Source organism: Aotus nancymaae, unplaced genomic scaffold, assembly GCF_030222135.1.
Source record: "Aotus nancymaae isolate 86718 unplaced genomic scaffold, 86718_ANA_hifiasm-v0.15.2.pri h1tg000115l, whole genome shotgun sequence".
Classification (NCBI taxonomy): Eukaryota; Metazoa; Chordata; class Mammalia; order Primates; family Aotidae; genus Aotus; species Aotus nancymaae.
In genome coordinates, this window is record NW_026988530.1 from 11,651,978 (window position 1) to 11,674,972 (window position 22,995).

The 22,995-nt window shown below is 36.1% G+C and overlaps 1 protein-coding gene across 2 annotated transcripts in view; it reads left to right on the forward strand.

Annotated features, from left to right (window-relative positions):
• Window positions 1-438: 438 nt before the first annotated feature.
• SPOCK3 (SPARC (osteonectin), cwcv and kazal like domains proteoglycan 3) overlaps window positions 439-22,995 on the forward strand; it is a 577,835-nt gene continuing 555,278 nt past the window's right edge. For both annotated transcript variants that reach the window (XM_064371038.1, XM_064371039.1), the window contains exon 1: window positions 439-621. In XM_064371038.1, coding sequence (XP_064227108.1) covers window positions 439-621 — 183 coding nt within the window. The remainder of the gene's footprint in view (window positions 622-22,995) is intronic.

Below are 22,995 nucleotides of genomic sequence, written 5' to 3' on the forward strand. Positions count from 1 at the left end.
GCTTCCGCGGGAGCGGCGGGCGCCGTGGGGCTCCGGACAAGGTGAGGTGCCGGGCAGTGGCGGGGCGCCCTGGCGGCGGGGCTGGGGCTCCCTCTTCACCCCACCTCCCTCCTCCCGGGTCTCCTTCCTCACCCGCCGCCTTCCTCTCGGGGCTCCCTCCTCAACCAGCGCCCTCCTCCCGGGTCCCTCCTCACCCGCCGCCCTCCTCCCGGGTTTCCCTCCTCATCCCACCTCTTCTCGGGTCTCCCTCCTCACCCGCCGCCCTCCTCCTGGGTCTTCGACCTCACCCGCCGCCCTCCTCCCGGGTCTGCTGCGCGTGAGCGCGGGGCCGTGGGGCGCAGCCTGCGGGGAGTGACGCGCGGCCTCAGCCGGTCTCGCCCAGCTCCCCGGGCCCCGGCCTTGCCCTCGCCAACGCTAACGCGCCCCGTGTCCCCCCAGATGCTGCGGGTCCCAGCAGTGCTGTGCGTGTGCGCCGCCGCCTGGTGCAGTCAGGCTCTGGCCGCCGCGGGGATCGCGGGCGGGGGGCGCTCGGACGGCGGCAATTTCCTGGATGACCAGCAGTGGCTCAGCACGGTCTCGCAGTACGACAAGGAAGCCGGGCGCTGGAACAAATTCCGAGACGTGAGTGCCGCGCGGGTGCGGGGGGCGGCTCCGGGGAGGGGGCTCGGGGGCGCGCGGCGGTGTAGTTTGCGGCTCGCGGCCTCTCCTGGCCGGTTCACGGGCTGCATCTCGGAGGCGCTGGGCTCGGGTCTCAATGGGTCCCACCGGGTCCCGCCCCTCCTCCGCCCCGAGTTCGGGTCCCGCTGGGTCCCGCCTCCTCCTCCAGACCCGAGTTCGGGTTCCGCCCGCTCTCTCCGCGCCCTCCTTCCGCAGAGGCTGAAAGCGCGGCGCTCCCTCCGCACTTCCCAGCGGCGTCGCCGGCCCCGGTGCCAGTGCGCGGTGTCGCTGCGAAAGTCCCTGGGATCGATCCCTTCACTAACGATCCGTTAAGGAATTTGAGGGAAGCTTTCTAAAAGCTGCGCCCCTCTCTCCGCTCTCCGCGGACGGTAGGGTGTGTGGCGGCCCCAACAGGCCCTCGTTGAACTGCTCCCGATTACCTAAAGTGTCGGCCAGGTTTACGCTTCGGCGTGACTTTAATCCTCAGCACTTTGTAATGCACTTTAATTTCGCTTTATTCCAACATGGATCGGTGCCCTGAGGTCTGCGGGGAGTGGGTGCGTGGGCAGGGGTCTGTGACAGCCATGAAGGGGTTAAACTGTAGACCTCCCCCATCCCTGCGGAGTTTTCACCACGGAGGTTAAGGGGGAGCCAAGTTCAGACCCCCGAAGCCAGTCCTTATTTTCCTCACCTGATGTGAGCTGAGCCTGGTGAGAGCCACCCACGTGGAAGCCTTGAACTCCGTGGTCCCGGGAAGAGGCCACCTTGATGGTGGGTCCCCGCCCCCAGCCCACTTGGCTCGGAGCGGGACGGGTTCACAGGCACATGGCCAGTCCTTCCCGTGACACTGGAGGGAATTTCTCGTGTAGTCCATCTGCAGTGCACTACCTGGAGATGATGGGTTAACTTCTGCCGTCAGCTCTGACTTGGGCACCACTTGGGAAAATGAATCGGAGCCTAGGCTGACTCCATCCGGCCTCCCCTAACCCATTCTCTCAGCCTCTCCAGGAGGCAGCTGACAGCCAAACGTAGCAGAGCGATTCCTGAATAAACATTCTTTAACATTAGGTGTAGCCAGTTGATTGGGAATATTTAATAGAGAACTTTGCCTACCTACTTTAGGAACAAAGCTTAAGCATCATTTTATTGCTAAATAAATGCCCTTGTAAAAGCATACCTTTTGCATATTTAAGTTTATACTTATATTGAGTACAAGCAAAAAGTCAAGCAAGTGAGATAGTCCTACACCTAAAGAGAATTGATTTATCATGCCTTCATTTGGCAAAAAATATTGAACAGTTTATAAGTATTTGAACACTGTTTCACATTATGGCATTTCATTATCTAGTGGCTGCTTTAAAATCTTTTAGAAATGAATTTTTGAAACCTGTCTCAACAATGGGATGTGTCTAGTAGCTACCGGTTGCATGCTGTTTTCAATTTTTGTTGTTGTTGTTGTTGTTTGTTTAGCTCTGTTGGATAGTGATAAAATCAACTACAAAAGAGTCCTCAGTGGGAGAATTTTAGGAGTATTAATACCTTCACCAGGAGCAGAGATAAAAGCTTTCTTCTCTAAATTGTATTTTAAATTTTGAGTATTTTCATATTCTCTTTATTCAAATTAGTTTATTGAATTATTGAGTGACTTGGACAGTTTGTGAATGTATTTGATTTAAACTATTGAGACAAGCTGAGTTGTCTACTATAGAACTAAATATGCTAAAACTTATGTAGTCAATTTCTGTAGAGACAGTATTTTATTGCTATATAATTTTCAGATGTTCTCTGATCTCAAGGAAAAAGTCCATCAAAATTGTACATACATTTTCAAAAGGATTTACTGATACATTTTAAGCAAATATGTGTTTTTAAGTATATGCAATACTTAAAAATATAATACTGATGCATTGGAAAAACTTTCATCAGGTTTGAGTATTACCATTTTAGTAAGACAGTTACGTTTTTGTAAAGATGACTTCTGCAGGGCATGGAGCAGATAAACGCTATCATGTTTTACCCGTGAACCACCTGTTGCTTATTCTTAACATGATGAAATGTATGCTGACAGTGTGGTTTCTCAAATAATAACTCAGAGTGCATATTACAGAATCCTTATCTAGAGCATCCATCCCACTGCTATTTATGCATATTCTTTCCCTTTTGGGGAATCATTAGCTTAATAATCTTTTCTGTAGCTTTCAGGATGTTATTTTTCAGTTCATTTGCAGCTGGAAGCACATGGTGATAAGGCATTACTTGAAATAATACTCGACTGCATGAGTCTACCTTTAAATGTTCTGCATGAGCTTTGATATCTTAAATAATGGATTTATGTACTCAGTTTATATTAGGGCAAAGAAATATGGAATTCTGAACCTCTTATTTGAGAAACAATTTAATATTTGTGCTTTTTTACCCATATTATTTGTGAGGTACATTTGTGCTTTTTTTCCCCATATTATTTGTGAGGTACATTTGTGCTTTTTTTCCCCATAAGATATTATTTTATTTATTAAAAAAAAAGACTTGGGAAGTATCAGCATAATTGTTGCTGAGATTAATCCTTATTGTTTTTTTCTTCTCAAGTGACTGTTTAACATAATCAGCATTGTTTTAGTGAAAGTTTGAACTGTTCCTTCTTTTGAAATATATTTGAAAACTATCTTAAATAATATTTAAAAATATAATTTAGCATTATATTTTAATTGAATGATTTTAAAAATAAATGTTACTCTTTATATATTTTATATGTAATATAAATGTGTAAATAAAATTTATTTATAAGAAAGCTTTAGGAACAAAGGGCATGGATGGAGTTACCTGAGAGTAGGCGAGCATGAGAACCACTGTCATTGTGGCTCATTTTCTCAATTTCCCCAGTATAAATGCTAGAGAAGTAACAAAGACAAGCTTACAGTGAGAAGGCGTTACTGCAGAAGAAACCTCAAAGACTTTTAACTGCTCTATGCTACAATGTCTGTTGAATAAAGTTCGTTACATTTGTTGTCCTTTTGAAGGACCTTGGAATTTACCATGTTTAATGCTATAGCCGTAAAGAACTTTCACTGTTTTAAAGTTATTAATTTATTTGGTTATTAGTATAAAAATTCTGATAGAGATTTTAATATCTATGTTTTAGGAAAACATAAAAGTTTCACTTAGTCTAAAGATATAGAAAAGTCAACACATTTAAACCTAAGTACAGGAGATAGAACCAGCAAGCTTTACTTAGGTTATAATTATGTGATTTTTAAAAATTGTACGTTAGGTTCTGGGGTAAACGTGAAGATCATGCAGGATTGTTGCATAGGTACACACATGGCAATGTGGTTTGCTGCCTCCATCCCCTCCCCCCGTCACGTACATCTGGCATTTCTCCCCATGTATCCCTCCCCCCGGCCTTCCCATGTAACTCTCTCAACAATGGGATATATTCAGTAGATATACTGGTTACATGCTTTTTTTTTTTTGGTGAGGGGCCCTGTTGGACAGTGATAAAATTAAGTATGCAAGATTCCTCAGTGAGAAAATTGTGGGAATACCATTATCTTCTCCCAGAGCTGGAGTAAAGGGTTCATTCATCCCATTCTTGTGAATATATTAGGAGAATTGGAAATCAGGATCATTATGAGGAAACTGAATTATTAGCTCAGGTGGCTCATGTATTACATATTTCAAACATATTTTATAGTTTAATTAGACCATACCCTTTATCATATAATAAATGAGTATAGAATTTGGAACCAATGAATTAATTAGTAATACATGGTATAATAACATTATCAAAATTATCTATTACTGATTTTACTGATAGACATGCAGTAATTAGGGATGACAAAGATAGAATATGAGAAGCCTTCAAATACTGTATTTTAGATCCAGAATAAAGAAGAATGATGACCATGCTAATTTTTAAGTAAATCATATGATAAAAACAGGATTGTGCCCTTTAATGGAAATTTGATAGTTCTAGATTAAATCTGTTTTTCAATAAAAATACCTGGGGCCCATTTTGAACTTTTTATTTTAAGGAATGGTTAGTGTTGTGAAAACCATAATAAACTTCAGTTTACATTTATTCCTTCGGTGATGTTTGATATCCTTCAGATATATTTAATGCAATAACAAAGTTCTACAATTTAACTTTACAAATTTAACCTTAATATAAGCTTAAGGACATGTAGAATATTGAGAAAATATAAAATACAGGCTGACGTGTCTCGGAGGCACTCAATATAAGTTGACTTAAAAAAAACACCTGATTTGGGGCTGTTGAATAGTAAGTAGAACATGATAATTTCTTTTTTCTTTTTATTCTCCTTTTTCATGTAAGGTGAGGTTCTTAAGTGTATGGATTATTTAAGAGATAATGGCTGATGGCGTGGGATATTTCCTGGCACTTAGTGGGCTACAGAGGAGTAAAGGTTCCCTAGGGTCTGTCAACTTTTACTGTTGTTAGAATGTAAATACAACAATTGCTTTCTATGTCTATGCAAAATAAAGTATCCTGTGGCTCTAGAGAACATTAAAATTCAAGCAATGAGAATGTTTAAGGAATGCTCTCTCAGTACATTTTTTAGGTTTATGATGTGCCCTGATTGTATTTCTTGAGTCACAGGCATACCCTTACCATTGAAGGATCCTTTTTTTCTGGCAACAAAGTTATCTATTTTCAACAGCATGTATCAAAATTAAAATTGAAGATTTATTAATAATTTGGATATATTTAATAAACTATTCTTTCAGTCCAAGAATGCTTTCTCAATAATGGATATCCAATTCTTAGGAAAATGTACATTTTCAGTGTTTCTCACTATGGAGCAATATTTGTAACCCTGGTAATAATTACCTGTACTTCACTGTAGTTGAGAACACAGGCGTTTCGTGGGAATTCTTCACAGTTAATTGAGTGCATTATCATGAGTGTTTTTCTCTCTTTTGCTTTTATGGTGATTGTGGGCACTGTGTTTAATTCTTAAAAGCTTGTGAATATAGTGTATCTATTTGCAGATAGAGCTGGTGAAGACTGTAGCACACAGTAGTATTTTTATTGAACTATTATTCATATTGTTTAAATCATGGGGAGATTTAATCGAGAGAGGCACTTGACCTCTTAAGAGAAGCAATAGGCAACCTTTGACAATTCTGGGGCCAGTGAGTACAGCAGCAAAGAGCTAGACTTGGCAGCATCCTGACTGTTGTTTCTGTCATCAGGATACCACTTAAGCCATGATCATAGTATCAATTCCACACCCCTATTTATTAAACCTGCTACTGCAACCACTATCATGCTTACCAGTCAGGATTTAAGTTTGGTTTTGTCATCAGTTATCACATGATGAAGGAAGGCAGGTCAGAGAATGTCCACTCATCTGCTTGTTTCTGGAGGGAATCTTAGCTCTAGCTGGTATCACATTATCAGACTGTGTCTGGAGCTATGAATTGATCACAGAACTTTAGTCCATTTTCCATGGGTTCATCCTAACAGAAATTAAAGAGGATAAAACAATACTTTTAACTCTCTGGCTCTCTAACTTCCAGTGAATGATTAGAAAAGTGTAACTAAGTGTAAAACTGTAAGTAAGAGAAACAAATTACTCTGTGTATGTTGTATATGTTTATATTTATGTGTAGATTCATGCATGAATATATATCTTATGTATATGTATTATGTGTATGTATGTCAAGTTGATAACAGATTAATCAAAAAACAGAGGCAATTATATATTGTGCTATAAGTTTTTTTTGTATGCACCATATATGTGTGTAGTTGTTATATATAACATGTTGAGTAGAACGCCAATATCCATCTACCCACCGCCAAAATATTAAGACGTTAAGTTTCTTTGTTTTTTGTTTTCTTTTCCTGGTTAGGTTTTGTGCATCTTATAACTTGAGAAGTTGATCTCATTTACTGTTACATTTGTGGACACAGTGTGCTTTTCTGTTTCTTACAGCTAGTCAGCTTGTTTGGGATTACATATTTAAACTTTTTAGCTAGATATACAAAAGGAACATCGTGTACTGCTATAAAGCATTTATTTTGCTACTCTGACAGTAAGACTTTGGGGTTGGATGCTTTTAGATCTTATGATTGTGACTCAGAGTGACATTTTATATCCTTATACAACTTTAGTTTTCATGATCTGGGTCATAATTTTATCTCATTTTATGTACTTATTTTTAAAGACTGATCTTTGACTTCTATAAACAGTATCCAAGTCCTGTAAGCTCCTGGAGTATTTATATATCTTTTTTCATTTCTGAAAATCATCTTTTCTCCTCTTTCTGCCTCTTCTGGTTTACAGATTTGGACACCCCATTAGACTGTGAACTCCTTACAGCTACAAACTATAATCTCCTTTCCTCTCCACAGTCCTATAATTCACCTGGCATTACCACAATAATTGTCTCAGAGTTATCACTAGAAAATATTTACTAAATGAGGGGACATTCAAAATACACTGCCAATTGAAACATCCTTACCTAAAGGTTTTTTAGAACTGTGTTGTCTTTTATTGGCCAGTTCCATTTCTGATCACCTCAAGCCCAGTTTTGTAATTTAAATAAAAATTCAATTTTTGTAAAATGTAAAGTTATATGTATTAAACCACTTAAGTCCTACAGGTTCCAAAATGTGTCAAAATAGAAATGCCGTGTCCAAACTGTCATGTTCAATTTCAGAATAGTCAACAGCAGATGACATTAGCGTGCATCACAGTGCTCCCTCTCCCAATTTGTCCAATTCTTTTTCTGTAGTTTCTCTTTGAAAACATAATTCTGTCACTCTAATATCTTTAAATAGTTTTGCTGCCTAATAGGTAATATCAAGCACTAGTATCTTCTCTTTCTTCTTCAACTACTGAACTTCAATTAATGGTTATATAGGTAAGTCTGGATACTTTACCAACAGTTCAGATTTATTTCTTTCATTTCCACCTGACTCAGCTGCCAATGCATTGGTTAGAGAGAGATTCAGTTCCTGTAGAAAGGAGACCCTGAATCAGAGTACCTGGGAAATGATAGAATTCTGCTGGCCAAACAAGAGACCATCAAGAAGTGGGTGTCCAGCCTGGGCTTCATGGTGACTCCCTTAAGCAAGCTTCTCTATTAATGGCCATTTCCAATCTAACTAACAGGAGGGGTTTAAGAGAAAATCTAGGACAATCACCTTGTCCCAGAATTGAACCGAAAGTGATCATACATGACGTCTGCTTGTATCCCGCAGACCTGAACTTAGTTACATGTCAACACCTACCTGCAAGGGACACAGGGAAATTTAATCTTTAATGGGAATGACTGACCCTTAAAAGAAAGCAAGCAATACTCAGCACTAGGAGAAAATTTTGGTGACTGTGATATCTGGTTATACTCTTTCAGTCATCTCAATAGCTGTTGAAGATGTTCTCGGTCTTCACCCCTGTGTTCTCTGATGGGATTTTTTTTTTTTTAATCATTGCCTGTCCATTGTTTCCTTCCCTAATCAGTCTTTTGAATTCCATATTATCCCAGTATCCTCTTAGCCATGATGGACACACTTGAGTAGTGCTGGTTGGGCCAGAACTATGACATGTAGTACATAACGTTCTAGGTGTAGGAGTTTGGTGACAAGTAGTAGTGTGCTAATTTCTAAGAGGAAATTTTGAAGATCAAAAACCGAAGAAGACTATCCAAAAAGTTACCATGTTAAGGAAAGCCTGCATCTACTGACCAATGCTGTTTTCCTTTGGTGAAATCATTTAGCCTGTCTTCTGTGAAACTTTTTTTGAGCTGTAGGTCTTCAGTGGTAGGTCTGGAATTCCTGTGTTAAGGCCTTAATGGTGATTGGTGGGAAAGAATCAGAATTTACTTCTCACATCTCTTCGTTAAAGAACAGGATACTCTCCTGCTGCTACTGCTGTATTTCCTCTGATGCAGAAAAAGGAAAGTAATTAACACAAACAACATTTGGCCGAAATAATACTAGAAGTGACACCCTTGCCAGGTTCATGCAGCTCTTAGGCTTGAAAGCAAAGAAAACAGTCTTTTTGGTTCTAGTATCTCTGGGACAGTTAGGAAATAAAAATCTGCAGCAAATCAGATTTGCCAGAATTCCCATACAGGCTTTAATCTTTAGAGTTTTTTTTTTTCTTGACATAGGAGATTGCTGGCAATTAGAATGCTTGAGCTCCTTAACTGAATCATAAGCAGAGATGGTGAATTGGTCTATTTGTCTATCAGGTTTTGTTTTTTTGGAGAAATCCTTGATTTTTTTTCCTTCTTCCTACTTGATAAATAAAAACTTTCATATTTATTTATTATTTTTCATACATATTCATGGCATGATTATATTACAAGTGATGATTATATAATTTTGCTTAATATTTTATTACACATAAATTAATAGTAATAATAGAATTTACAGATATATAAGGTAAAAGGGTAGGTAAAAAGTCTTTTTACAGTTATTTTTCCCTTGCAGTCATGTCGTTTCTCCCAAAGGACTGATGCTTTCCCTAATATTCTTCAACCAGAAGTCATCTGGCCTTCAGATTTCTGCTCACAAGCTGATTCCTTTATCAAGGAAATAATGGTCTGAATCAGAAATATCGTGTCCCACCTCCAAATATATATTGCAGATTTTTCGATTTAGAATTTAAGACTAATGGCCTAATAAAAATTTTTATTTGATCCTTCAGAAATAGCATCATTAAATTTCATTAGTTCATTTATTGGTTTTAAAAACATCATGTTGAATAAATAATAATCTTAAGAATCTGTGTGAGGTAGATTTTTTCATTTTTGTATGTGGCTTGTATGGTTTGAATACTTTTAAGCCATATTATCACTCTTATTGTCAAACAGATAATTAAATTCAGTATTCTGTTTTCATAACTGATTAGAAAAGTTATTGATTATTTAAATTATGCTATTTCAATATAGAAAATAAAGTTTAAGTACCATTTTATTGCAGCAATCTGTAATTATATTTTTTTTGTTAGATTTGAACATTTGGTAGCTTAGTTAACTACTAACATAATTTAGAAAAGGCACTTATATTTGGTATACATAGCTATTTTATACACACAAACAAATAGCAAGTGGCATATACAAAAATTGCTTCTTTTTCCACAGCATTCACTTAAGCTCTTTATATGGATTTAGGAATGAACTATATGCTAATATTTCTATTTTCAGATTATTATAGCATTTCATCAATAAAATCATACCACATCTTTATCTATGTTTTTGAATACACAAGGAAAAAATAAAGTCTATTTTAACTTTTCCATACTATTTTATCATGGATTCCTCTTTTTGCCTTATTTTATTTCTGAAAATTCCAACTAAGTATGGTAATTGTGTCTAAATACAATGTCGTTAGGAGTGCGCTAAACATGTATGTAGTAAGCAAGATGCCAAAAATGGAAAAATATGTGTTGGAAAACTGTGGTCTCAGAATTTATAAAGTAAATACAATTTTATTAGATATTAGACTGAAAATAATTAAAAGATTTTAATTTAATTAATGGCTGTTTTTCTAACCAGATTACTTTGAAAAACAAGCTAAATGCATAAAAGATCTGTATTTTATGTGCGGATGGTAACTCAAAGTTTGACTTATTTTGGCTATAAAGGATGATGATGGTAAAATGCACTCATCCAAAATATTAAATGAGGTAACTACTAAAAATTTAATAATAAAAATATAACGACAGTCTTTCTTGTCTAGAAATTGATAATAATATAATAACAAGCACTTTTATATGGCATATTACATGCAAGGAGTATTATAAGTTCACTTTTATTTTAATGTTTTAGGGATAGGGACTGTCTATATTGTCCAAGCTGGTCTTGAACTTCTAGAGCTCAAGTGATTCTCCTCTTTTGGCCTCCCCAAGTTCTGGGATTTCAGACGTGATCCACTGTGCCTGACCAGTTAAAGAAAATGTATTGATTAGTAATATCCCTATAAGGAATGTGCAACTTTTAATCCATTGGGTAGCTGAGGGAACTCAGGGCCAAGATCACACAGATAGTAAATATGGTCAAAGCCCTCCCTCCAGTAATAGAATTTTGGCTCCAGAAACTTTGTCCTTAAACATAGGAGAGTAATACTTCTTCGTCTGTTAATGTTGTTTGGGCTATCTGTTATATGCTAGACACTTTAAATATGTTATCCCACTTAGTATAATCTCTCTCTGTATATAAATTTATTATTTATATATTATTAAATTATTATATTATTCATTGTATATAATTATATATAATTATACATATAATTTTTAATTGTGGTAAAAAGCACATGACATAAAATTTTAAATTGTGGTAAAAAACACTTGACATAAAATTTACCATATAGCCATTTTTAAGTCTATAATTCAGTAGTGTCAAGTATATTCACATTGTTTTGTGACCAATCTCCAGAACGTTTTCATTGCAGAACTGAAACTTTATACTTATTTAACCACATCCCATTTCACCCTTCCTTCAGCCCCTGGGAAAAACTATCCTACTTTTTGTTTCTATGAATGTCACTACTTTAGATCTGTAAGTGGAACAATAGTATTTGTCTGTGACTGGCTTTTGTTAAGTTAGCCTAATGTCCTCAAGTTTCATCCATGTTGTAGCATGTGACAGGGTTTCCTTTTTCTTAAAGATCAAACAGTATTCTATTATTTGTATATTCCACATTTATCCACTTATTTGTCAATAAACACCTTGGGTTACTTCTACCTTTTTGCTATTGCAAAAATGCTGCTATGAACATAGGTATGCAAATATTTCTTCAACATCCTGCTTTCAGTTCTTTGGATATATACTCAGAAATGGAATTGCTGGATCATATGGTATTCTATTTTGAATTTGTTTTTAGGAATTGCCATCCTGTTTCCCATGGTGGTTATACTATTTTACAGTCCCACTCACAATGAATAAAGGTTCCAATTTCTTCACACCCTTGCTAACACTTGTTAATTTATGTTTTGTTGTTGTCCTTGGTATCATTCTGAATGGATGTGAATTGATTTCATGGTTTTGATTTGCATTCCCCTAATGATTAGTAATATTGAGCATATCTTCGTATACTGTTAGCTACTTATATATTATTTCTGAAGAAATGTCTATTAAGGTCCTTTGCCCATTTTTAATTGGGTTATGTGTTTTTTTCTTTTTCAGAAAATCTTTTAATCAAAAAAGTAGAGATTAGTAATCTTCTTTCACAAATAATGTAACTCAGTATCACCAAGCTTAATCAACCTGCTCAAAATCAGTGAAGTTTGAAATGGGTTTTCAACTCTAAAGACTATGGGTTGTTTGTTTGTTTAATTAACAGTTGACCACTTTAAATCAGTTATTACAGTCAGCTCAAATTGTTTTTTTTTTTTTGTTTTAATTATTTTATTTATTTTTTAAGAGTCAGAGATTTAGGGGATGCGGAGGGATAGCATTAGGAGAAATTCCTAATGTAGATGATGAGTTGATGGATGCAACAAACTACCATAACACATATACCTATGTAACAAACCTGCACGTTCTGCATGTGTACCCCAGAACTTAAAGTATAATAATAATAATAATAATAAAAATAAATAGTCCACTATTTGCTCTGTTGCCCAGGTTTTAGTACAGTGGTGCCATCATAGCTCTCTGCAGCCTGGAACTCCTGGGCTCAAGTGATCCTTCCACCATAGCTTCTCAAGTAGCTTGGACTACAGGCATGTGCCACCATGTGTGGCTAATTTTTTTTTTTTTTTTTTAATTGTTGTAGAGACTAGGGTTTTACTTTGTTGCCTAGGCTGGTATTGAACTCCTAGGCTCAAGCCATCCTCCCGACTCAACCTCCCACAGTGTTGGGATTACAGGCGTTGCACATTGTGTCTGGCTTGGTTTTCTATCTTTTGACTTACAGTTAGTCTTTTTAACCAAGGAAGTGATTAAGGTTTGTAATTTGTATTAGAATGTGTTGTCCTTTATACAGAATCACTATGATCTTGCTATAATTTGATCAGTGTATCTTGAAGCTGCAGTAGGAAACTTCTAGTTGCCTGTCCTTCATTAGTCTTACAAATGCCAGTAGCTTCAAATCACATACTGTTCAAATAGTAATGTTTATACCTATAGAGATACTATATTTGACCACAGCATATTACTGACATTTTTATTACTGACCTTTTTTAATGTCACAGTGCAGGTCTGAATATTTTATGTGGTCAGAAATAGCTGTTAAAAGAAATACTAGGCCAGGTGGGATGGCTCATGCCTATAATTCCAGAACTTTAGGAGACCAAGGTGGGAGGATGACCTGCTGCCAGGAGTTTGAGACCAGTCTGGGCAAGAAAGCCAGACCTCCTATCTGCAAAATTAAAAAAAAAAAAATGGTGGGTGTTAGTGGTCCCAGTTACTTGAGAAGCTGAGGTGGGAGGATTGCTTGACCCAGGAGGTTGAGGCTGCAGTAAGCCATCATCATACCAGTGCACTACAGCTTGGATGGCAGAGTGATATCCTGTCTCAAAAAAAAAAAAAAAATTTCTTACAGTAGCTGTTGTTTGACTTGTAAGTTTATTTAACGTCTTTGGAAGCTGTTTTTTAAAGTGTTACTGTGCCTAATTTTTAATTTCTAGAGTTATGCCTCTACCCTGCCTTGTTTTTGGCTGAAGAGACATTAACTTCTTCCTGTTATCAAATTAGGTAAAATGGAAATGAAAAATGAATTATTTTTTAAAATTAAATTTTAGGAGTTCACAACTTATTATATATAATCAACACATACAATATAATTGTAACCATTGTTGAATGAGTTCTAAAAAAACTTACCAATCTCTGTCTTAGTAGAAAATGTAGTTTTCTGTTTTCCATGTTGAATATCAAAGAGATTTAATGTTACTGACTTAAAAATGAAATCCTATCATATATAAGATAGGTTGGAATATATGTAAGTTTTTAGAATATTTTGTTGTTTACATATATTTTGATGTCCTCTATATCTAGAATTTCATTTAAGATATTATGAACAATAACACTGAACATGGATTCTGTTTTGGAGATTTTTTTAGCAAAAAAACAAAAAGCAAAATTAATCTGCTACACTGAAGAAAATATAGAATAAATTAAAATTCAGTAATTTCTATAATTTATTTTTAAGTTACAGAGAACTTTATGCTAAATTTCATACTAAGTATGTGAACTAAATGGTTATATGGAATATTCTCTGATGAAAATTAAATCTTTCAGTCAACTAGAAATCTTTATGTTGAGTGTTCCAGATAATTCTGTGAGTTCTTTATTCTTAGCGTAAGTAAAATCTCATTTAGCAGGAATGAGAGAGGAACCAAAAATGCCACAATTTAATCTAATTGTCTTCTGAGTTATAAAACATTGCAGGCCATTGTGTGCCTGAATACTGATAAAATATTAGATACAGTTTCTAAAAATAGTAATTTGATAGTCCCTTAATCACAGCTCCGTTTTACCCTTCTATCACCAGGCTACTTTGTGACTCTCAAAATATTTACATAGGGTACTATAGGCAGTATACTGTGAAATATGAGCTTGCTAATTGCCTTAGCACATGGTATTAGCATCTGCTGAGAATCAGTTTTAGAATATCAGGATAATATTTATAGCCTTTCATGGCATACAGTATAGTGTGAAATTATAGGCAACCTGCTAGTCTTCCAGTAAGGCTGCCTAAGGTGCCCTTGGCAACATCTGATATTCTCCTCAGATGTCCCTGAGGCAGTCAGATTCATCTAAAATGAACATTTCCTAAGGCAGAACTTTTCTAGAACATTGTATCAACAGCATTAACCTAGTATTACCTGAGACATTTTTCCTTGACATAAAATATATTTTTTTGAAGTTGAGATGTTATACACTTGATAGTTTTAAAGAACTATTGTGCTTACTGAAACTGTGAATTAAAGGCACACTCCATACTGAGAACTAACGAAGTGCTAGTTTGGAAGCTGTGAAATTTGAAAGTAACACTAGGCAAAGTGATAATTTGTACATAGACCACACATTTAGTATATTACTCCTGGAATTTCTTATTACATATATTAACTTCCTTTGCTAATGTTATTGTCATTTAAAATTGTTTATTTTGGAATTAAAATATTTTTTGTCTTTAGTCTACATATTTTTCTAGATAAAAACTTTTAAAAATGGGAAGGTTGTCTATGGGGAATGACATGTTTGATTCAAATAACTAATTAGTAGTCAAGATAGGAAAAAGAATATCCCATATTATTTTTTTAGGGAATATATTAAAAAAATTAAATGTATGCCATGAAGCAAGTTTGGAATATGATTGAGAAGCATAGGCAGTTTTTAGGTTAGTGAATGAGATCTGGACATTTAATTTCAAAGCTGTGTGGTTTGCTCTGAGTAGCTGAAAGCCACCTGGCTTTGCTACAAAAAGTCTTATGTTTATTCTTGGAAGGAGTACCTCTTTATTGAATATGCTATTTGCTCTAGAATCTTGGCATTCCCCTCAAAGATGACAAAAGCACCCCTGGTGCCCGTTGCTACTCCTGGAACCAGGATCAGAAGTCAAGTAAAACGTCAACACATCATCTGAGGCCAAGTTAATGTTTACTTGGGACCTTAGACACTTACTTTGCTAATGCAGGATCATTTTGAGCTAATAATGCAGGATCATTTAAGGGCAGTTCCCTGACTTCTGATTGTTCAGCCTATGTGCTCCTGAATAGCTTTTAAGTGCTATTCAGAAATACGCCATCTTAGAAACGTAAGTAAGATATTCGTGAACAGTAGTTCTTTTAAGTGGTAGGTAGTTGCATGATTTAGAAGTTGTAATTAAAAAATGTTCTTAGTTATTAGACTTTGATAATTTAATTTTCACCTTTTTGTTTTTGGACTATACTGTGATGTTTCTGATTTGTGTTTGTTGTTTGCTAAAACCCTTGTGGTTTGTGGGTTGAACTTTTTTTCTTTACTTTAATGAAACTATGTATTTCCTCCTAGATGGCATAATAAAAAATCTACAATTCAATTTTTATAGCAATGTTGTAATGTTCATATCATGTATAGCCATTCAGTATTTGAAAATATGTATTTCAGATTGATTTTTAAATTGGGTATAAGTTATATATATCTATCACCGAGTTTCTTTCTTAAATAAATATTGGATAAATCCCCTAGAAATCAAGCTGTGTAAAGGACATATGAATAGAATTATGTATGTTATGCAAATTTGCAGTAGCATATTTTTCAGGTTTTTGAAACATTTTCATGTACAGTCTTCTCTCAGTATCCACAGGGGATTGTTTCCAGGACACCCCCAACGTGAGAGATACCAAAATCCATGGATGCTCAAGTTCCTTATATAACGCAGTATGGTATTTGCATGTAACTTACACTCATTCTTCCATATACTCTACCTCTAAATTACTTATAATACCTGATACAATATAAACGCTATGTAAATAGTTGCTTTACTGTGCTTATTTATTTGTTTTTGAGACAGAGTCTCACCCTGTCGCCCAGGCTGGAGTGCAATGGCATGATATTGACTCACTGCAACCTCTGCCTCCCAGGTTCAAGCTATTTTCCTGTCTCAGCCTCTCAAGTAGCTGGGATTACAAGTGCCCGCCACCATGCCCAGCTAATTTGTGTGTGCGTGTGTGCGTGTGTGCGCGCGTGTGTGTGTGTGTTTAGTAGAGATGGGGTTTTACCATGTTGATCAGGCTGGTCTTGAACTCCTGACCTCAGGTGATCTGCCCACCTCAGCCTCTCAAAGTGCTGAGATTACAGGCATGAGCCACCATGCCCAGCTGCTTTACTGTATTTTTTAGGGAAAAAAATAGCAAGAAAAAAATAACATTTGTACACGTTCTGTAGAGAGACATCTATCCATTCTTTTTTTTTTTTTTTTTTTTAATATTTTCAGCCTGTGGTTGGTTGAATGCATGGATGTGAAATTCATGGATACAGAGGGTCAACTGTATTATAATTTTTAACTGACATAACCTTGTAAATAAAATTGTCCAAGGATACTCAAATTATTCTTTAACAAACTTTTGTTTTCTTTTTAAAGTTCATATTCCTTAATAAAAGGCAAAGTAGCCACATACATTTTATTTCACAGTGTTTAACAAATTGTTTCTTGGTCTTTAATAAAGCCATTGGCTAAGGCAATTTGTGTATGTGTTTAGTTTGGCAAAGTAGTTTATTCTCTGATCTTATTTATATTTATTTTAGGATTTTTCTATAATATCGTCATTCAATTATGAGTGTTTACTTTTGCAACATAATTAATGAAGTGTTTCTACATTTATGAAACTGATGCTTTTCCAAAGCTAATCTTCTGGGCTAAAAATTCTTAATTATTTTGAGGTACAGAAACTCAGAATTTGAGGCCATCTGTGGTCACTTTTTCAGAAAATATTTAGATATGCAAAAAGTTATGTATAATATTTAAGAGAATTCATAGTTCTCAGCTGTAATTAGTTAAAACATAGGTAAAAGTGAGCTGTGCAATGAAAGTAATTTCTGCAGAACAGAATCCTTAAAGCTATACAAAAAAATTTTAAATGATCTTGTAATTACAGGAAGTTTATTATTGCTGATTCCTCCAACTCCTGTCTTCCTCCTCAGTGTTCCCCATCAAATCACTTGCATGTTTTGTCAGGGTCTTCTCTGCAGTATTTTTCAAATCCAAGACTGTTCACTCTTCCTTGGGCCAGATCCTCATTTTCTATCCCTTAGGCTAGTTGTGTAGATAACCTTCATGTTTTCAGGCTTCTCTCTGCCTGCAAGCACCTCTAGTGCTTTTTTGATCAATTAATTTTTCCCAAATCATAGTTCCGATCTTGTTCTTCTGTTTAAAAGCTTCCATACATCCTTTAATTTATTACAGAATAGGATTGCATATAGCTGCCAACTGTAAGTTGCCTTCCAAAAATCTGTGAACAGGATTGTTTTTGGTGGATAAACTGCAAATTCTATATAATGGATCAGTTCATATAGATGTATAGTCAAGTTAGAGGGAGATCATGTGATTACTAAGTCTATTGGAGACTCTTTAAATATTGTAACATATACTTGGAGAAAAACTGTTCATCAGAAGGAATCTGAAATGAGACAGAAAAATCATTTACCCAGGCAACATTTGCCAGTGCTAAGAAAAGAGAGTGGTCATTTCTAACATTAGTCTAATGTTCTACAACATGTACAGGTCAAAAAAAATTCCTTTCTTTAATTCCATGCTCACCCAGCAAATTTCTGATTTTAATGTAGCTCAGCCTCAGGGAACAAATGTACCAGTCTTCCCAACACATGTTTTCTGCTGACAGAACCAGGTTTCTGAGGCTTTAGGGCTGAAATCCAGATCCTGGATGGTGGTAAATTCATCGAGGCAATACTGCAGTGTGAGCTCTTTCACAGGCACCTAGGATGTTCCTGATGATAGACTGGTCTCACCAGGAGCTTTCTATTCAGATGTCAACACCGAACAACATCCAATATTCCTATTCCCAAATCCAAAAGCTTCTCACTGCCTGCCTCCAAACCACATTTGCTTTCTTATCCTTATTTCCTCTTTCATGCATTCTTCATACAAATCAGGAATTACCTATCTTCCTACCACATTTGCAGCTCTTTCTTTTTTTGTGTCTTCTTCATAGTGAGTTGTTTTACTGGAAAATAAGTCCTTCGTCCTGTTATTTATCTCATTCTCATTTTTCACGACCCATTTTTATGTTTCCCTTTTTCCATGACCTCTTCCATGATTTCTGTAGTCAGATGCAACCTGTCTTTTCCATGACTACCTGGAGCACTATTTGAGAGGCAGGGTCAGCAATGGAAAAAGCCATGTTTCCTCAGAGGTCTGTGCCTTGCACTCCAGGAGTGCAGAAGGAATATGCATTAAACATTCAAATATGAGTAAGTGAAGCAAACTGTAACCCATTTTCTGCAGATTAAGTATAGGAGTTAGTAGTTAGAATAAATACCCCAACCCAGGTTAATACTATTAGTTGTTAACACAACATTTTATCTTATTTCTTCTGTAGAAATTTTTTATTGAGTCTGGCACTTATGGATCACATGTTCATTTTTAATTTCTAGTCAGTCTTTCCCAAATTTTGGTTTTTGCATTTAAACTCATTTACGTTACAAGAACACTTTTTACTACCGTGTTTGAACCATAGTAAATATATGTATTTAATAAATATATTGATATATATAGTAAATATACATATATGTATTAGCAAGGGTTTGCCATGTCATATGCAACATGTTTTTGCTCTTCAGAGCAGCCAACTCCTGATCTATAATTACTATGAAAATGTCAACAGTAGGCTGCTGGATTTCTGCCGTAAGTCATCACAGAAATTAGCTGCCCCAAGGCAAGCTTTCAAACCTAGATAAGGAATTTTCACTGCTTCTTGTTGTCTGAACTCAAACTTTGTAAAAATAAGAAACATCTTAGTTAAGAAGAAACATTGGTGACCTGCCGCTAAGACTCAAGTGATTCTAAGATTCACTCTTAAGATTCATTCTCTGTATGTAAAATTAGAGAAAAGTGAAATTTATTGACTTTCTGTTTTCTGGAAGAGCATCTATTCTAAGCTAACTTTTAGATCTAATTTTATAATAAAAATATGATAAGAACAATCACTTGGGAAAAGCCAGATGATTGTTACTGAGAAGCAAATAATCTGAGATATATTAAGTAACTTGAAGTTTTATTTATGAATTTTAAAAATGACAATGTTTTTAGTACCCCAAACAAAATTGAAATCACAATTTCTCAGAAAACATTTTTTTTTTATTTTGCTTATAATGGTATAGTGTTATACATTCAACTCTGGAGAATCTAAAATACTAATGAAAGACAACTGGATATATAATCTATGCTTTATATAAAGTTACTTAAGAAAGATAATGACAACTATTGTTTATCCGTATTTTATTCTTTAAACCACATAGAAACAGTAATAAATACAATACTGAAAACATTATACATACTACCTATTGGGTGATTTCATGATGTTATGCTTTGCTATATTCTTAAAACCTCTTCTAACTTTACATCTTGGAATACATTCTCAGCCAATTTAGTAAAGATGGCATCTACACTCAAAATCAAAAGCAGAAATGAGGCCTTTGAGAACATAATTTGGTATCAAATCATGTACTCTAAATGCTTCGATATTACCATAGCATTTTAGAGTATTGGATTATATTGTTTCAGTTTTCATCATAAGAAAAAATAAAAATATTTATATCATGCGATCTTGTGACAGTGCAATAGATAAACTCATCTATGTGATGAAATGCCACCTTGACGTTTACCGTTTTTTATGGTGACTGCTCATTTATATTATGATGTGATATTTTATACATTTAGTGCTCTTTTGTAAGATTTCTGAAGATTCAAGATATATGATGCATCATCTTTTAGGATTTCATCATCAAACACTGGTAATACAAGGTTATGAATTTATGAAGCTATGATGTTTTGGCTTATAATTGGTGTTGAAATTGATCATGGGGAAAAAGAGATTTCTATTTCCTCCGTTATATTTTAATGAATATTTCTGGCCAGACTGTTTATGTTTCAAACTATAGCTCCATTTTCTCCATAAAGTAGCAGATGATACTGGTGAAAAGACGAAAGACCACAATAAAATAAAATTTTTTGGGCCGGGCGCGGTGGCTCATGTCTGTAATCCCAGCACTTTGGGAGGCCAAGGCGGGTGGATCACGAGGTCAAGAGATCGAGACCATCCTGGTCAACATGGTGAAACCCCGTCTCTACTAAAAATACAAAAAATTAGCTGGGCATGGTGGTGTGTGCCTGTAATCCCAGCTACTCAGGAGGCTGAGGCAGGAGAATTGCCAGAACCCAGGAGGTGGAGGTTGCAGTGAGACGAGATCGCGCCATTGCACTCCAGCCTGGGTAAACAAGAGCGAAACTCTGTCTCAAAAAAAAAAAAAGTTTCTTGTTAAATATTTAAGTTTTCTAAGTTATGGGGAGAGTTAATCTTATAATATCACTTAGAACTTCTACTGTTATTATTAATGCAGTTTTGTGATATGAGAAAAATCTGGAATATTTAATATCAAATAGCAGAAAATATTGAAAAATAGTTACAATTTTGAAGAAATTGTGACATATCTATATGACATTCTGACTCCATGTGACACAGAATTGCATCTGCTTTTGCACAAACATAGGACGAAATTGCACATGTAAACAGTTTTATTCCATGGACAAAAATAAAACATTAGGTTGATTTTTTTAAATTACATGAGAAGGGCAGAGCTCTTTCCCTAGAAAGAAACCGAGGCCTAGAAGAGCAACTTTGCCATTTACTTTGCCATCAGTGAGCATAGGCTGACACCAGGCCATCTATGCTAAACTTAAATGATTCAATGACATACTGTTGAGTGACAGTATTAACATTTCTTTAAATAAATGTCTAGAAAATGCTTAGATTTAGATTGTAAATCTTCATTACAGATGGGAGTAGTAGCCAAACGAAATATTCTAAGCTAGTTCTTAAAGGCATGTGTGAATGCTCTATGTTTCATTTGTTTTGTATTTTATCATGTATCTTGAAAAAAGTTCAAAAATCACTCTAATTTTATAAAATACCTCAACCTTATCATGTATTTCTAGTACCCTAGAGTATAATTTCTAGTGATGTTATGTAAGCAAATTGCAAAAAAAAAATGTATTTTATCAATTTTGTAATGACTCTAAATGTATTTTGAATTGAATGTGATTTCTGTTCTCTATTATGATGTAGTGGGTGAAGAAATGTGTCCCCTGACTGTTGGTTCTCTGAATTACATTAAATAGTTTACTGATATAGATACAACTTGTGCAAAGCAATATTATTAGAAAAAAATGATTTATGTTAAAATTATCAAAGTTTTGAGTCCAGATTTCTGTCTGTATTGAGAGGAATAAGAGTAAATCTTTTTTTTTTTTTTTTTTTTTTTTTTTTTTGGGACGGAGTTTCGCTCGTTACCCAGGCTGGAGTGCGATGGCGCGATCTCGGCTCACTGCAACCTCCGCCTCCTGGGTTCAGGCAATTCTCCTGCCTCAGCCTCCCGAGTAGCTGGGATTACAAGCATGCGCCACCATGCCCAGCTAATTTTTTGTATTTTTAGTAGAGACGGGGTTTCACCATGTTGACCAGGATGGTCTCAATCTCTTGACCTCGTGATCCACCCACCTCGGCCTCCCAAAGTGGTGGGATTACAGGTGTGAGCCACCGCGGTAAATCTTTTTTATAAAGTCAAATAGACAAAAGAAAAACTTTAGTGAAAAATCTGAAATGAATATTACCCAGAATGTAGTGACTTGGAATAAAAAAATCATGTATTAGAACTGGTTTTGTCATGTATTATGTGTTTGTTTATATTAATAACCCTGTAAGGTAGGTATTGTTGTTATTTTCCAGAAGGCCAGAGTAAGCAGATGAACAGAAAAGAGTGGTCAGAGATTTGCCCAATGATTGCTAGAGGCAGTATATTTACGCTGTACATTGTATAGAAGCTTGAACAATTTGGTAAATAGAAATGCAAATCAGTCTTGAAGTTTCTGTTTTATATATGCATAGCTCAGCACAGGAAAATTGTTTCATTAAAACAATTGATTAAAAGTATGCCAGTGTCTCTTGTTAAAATGAAAACTACCATATTTACTATATTCCAATATATGCATGTGTTAGTAGGTTTTCACACTGCTGATAAAGACATAACCTAGACTGGGCAGTTAACAAAAGAAAGAGGTTTAATGGACTTAAACAGTTACACATGGCTGAGGAGGCCTAAGTGTCATGGCAGAAGGTGAAAGGCATGTCTTACATGGTGGCAGATAAGAGAAGAGAGCTTGTGCAGGAAACTGCTCTTTTTAAAACTATTATATCTCATGAGACTTACTATCACAAGAACAGCATGGGAAAGACCTCCCACCATGATTCAATTATCTCCTAGTGGGTAATTACCTCCTAGTGGGTAATTGTGGGGTCCCTCCCACAATACCTGGGAATTCAAGATGAGATTTGGGTGGGGACACAGCCAAACTATGTCATTCTGCCCCGGCCCCTCCCAAATCTCATATCGTCACATTTCAAAATCAATCGTGCATTCCCAGCAGTCCCCAAAAGTGTTAACTCATACCAGCATTAACTTGAAAGTCTAAGTTTCATCTAAGACAAGCAAGTCCCTTCGTCCTATGAGCCTGTAAAATCAAATGCAGGTTAGTTACTTCCTAGATACAACGGGGGTACAGGCATTGGATAAATATAGCCATTCCAAATGGGAGAAGCTGACAAAAACAAAGGCCGAAATCCAGTGGGGCAGTCAAATCTTAAAGCT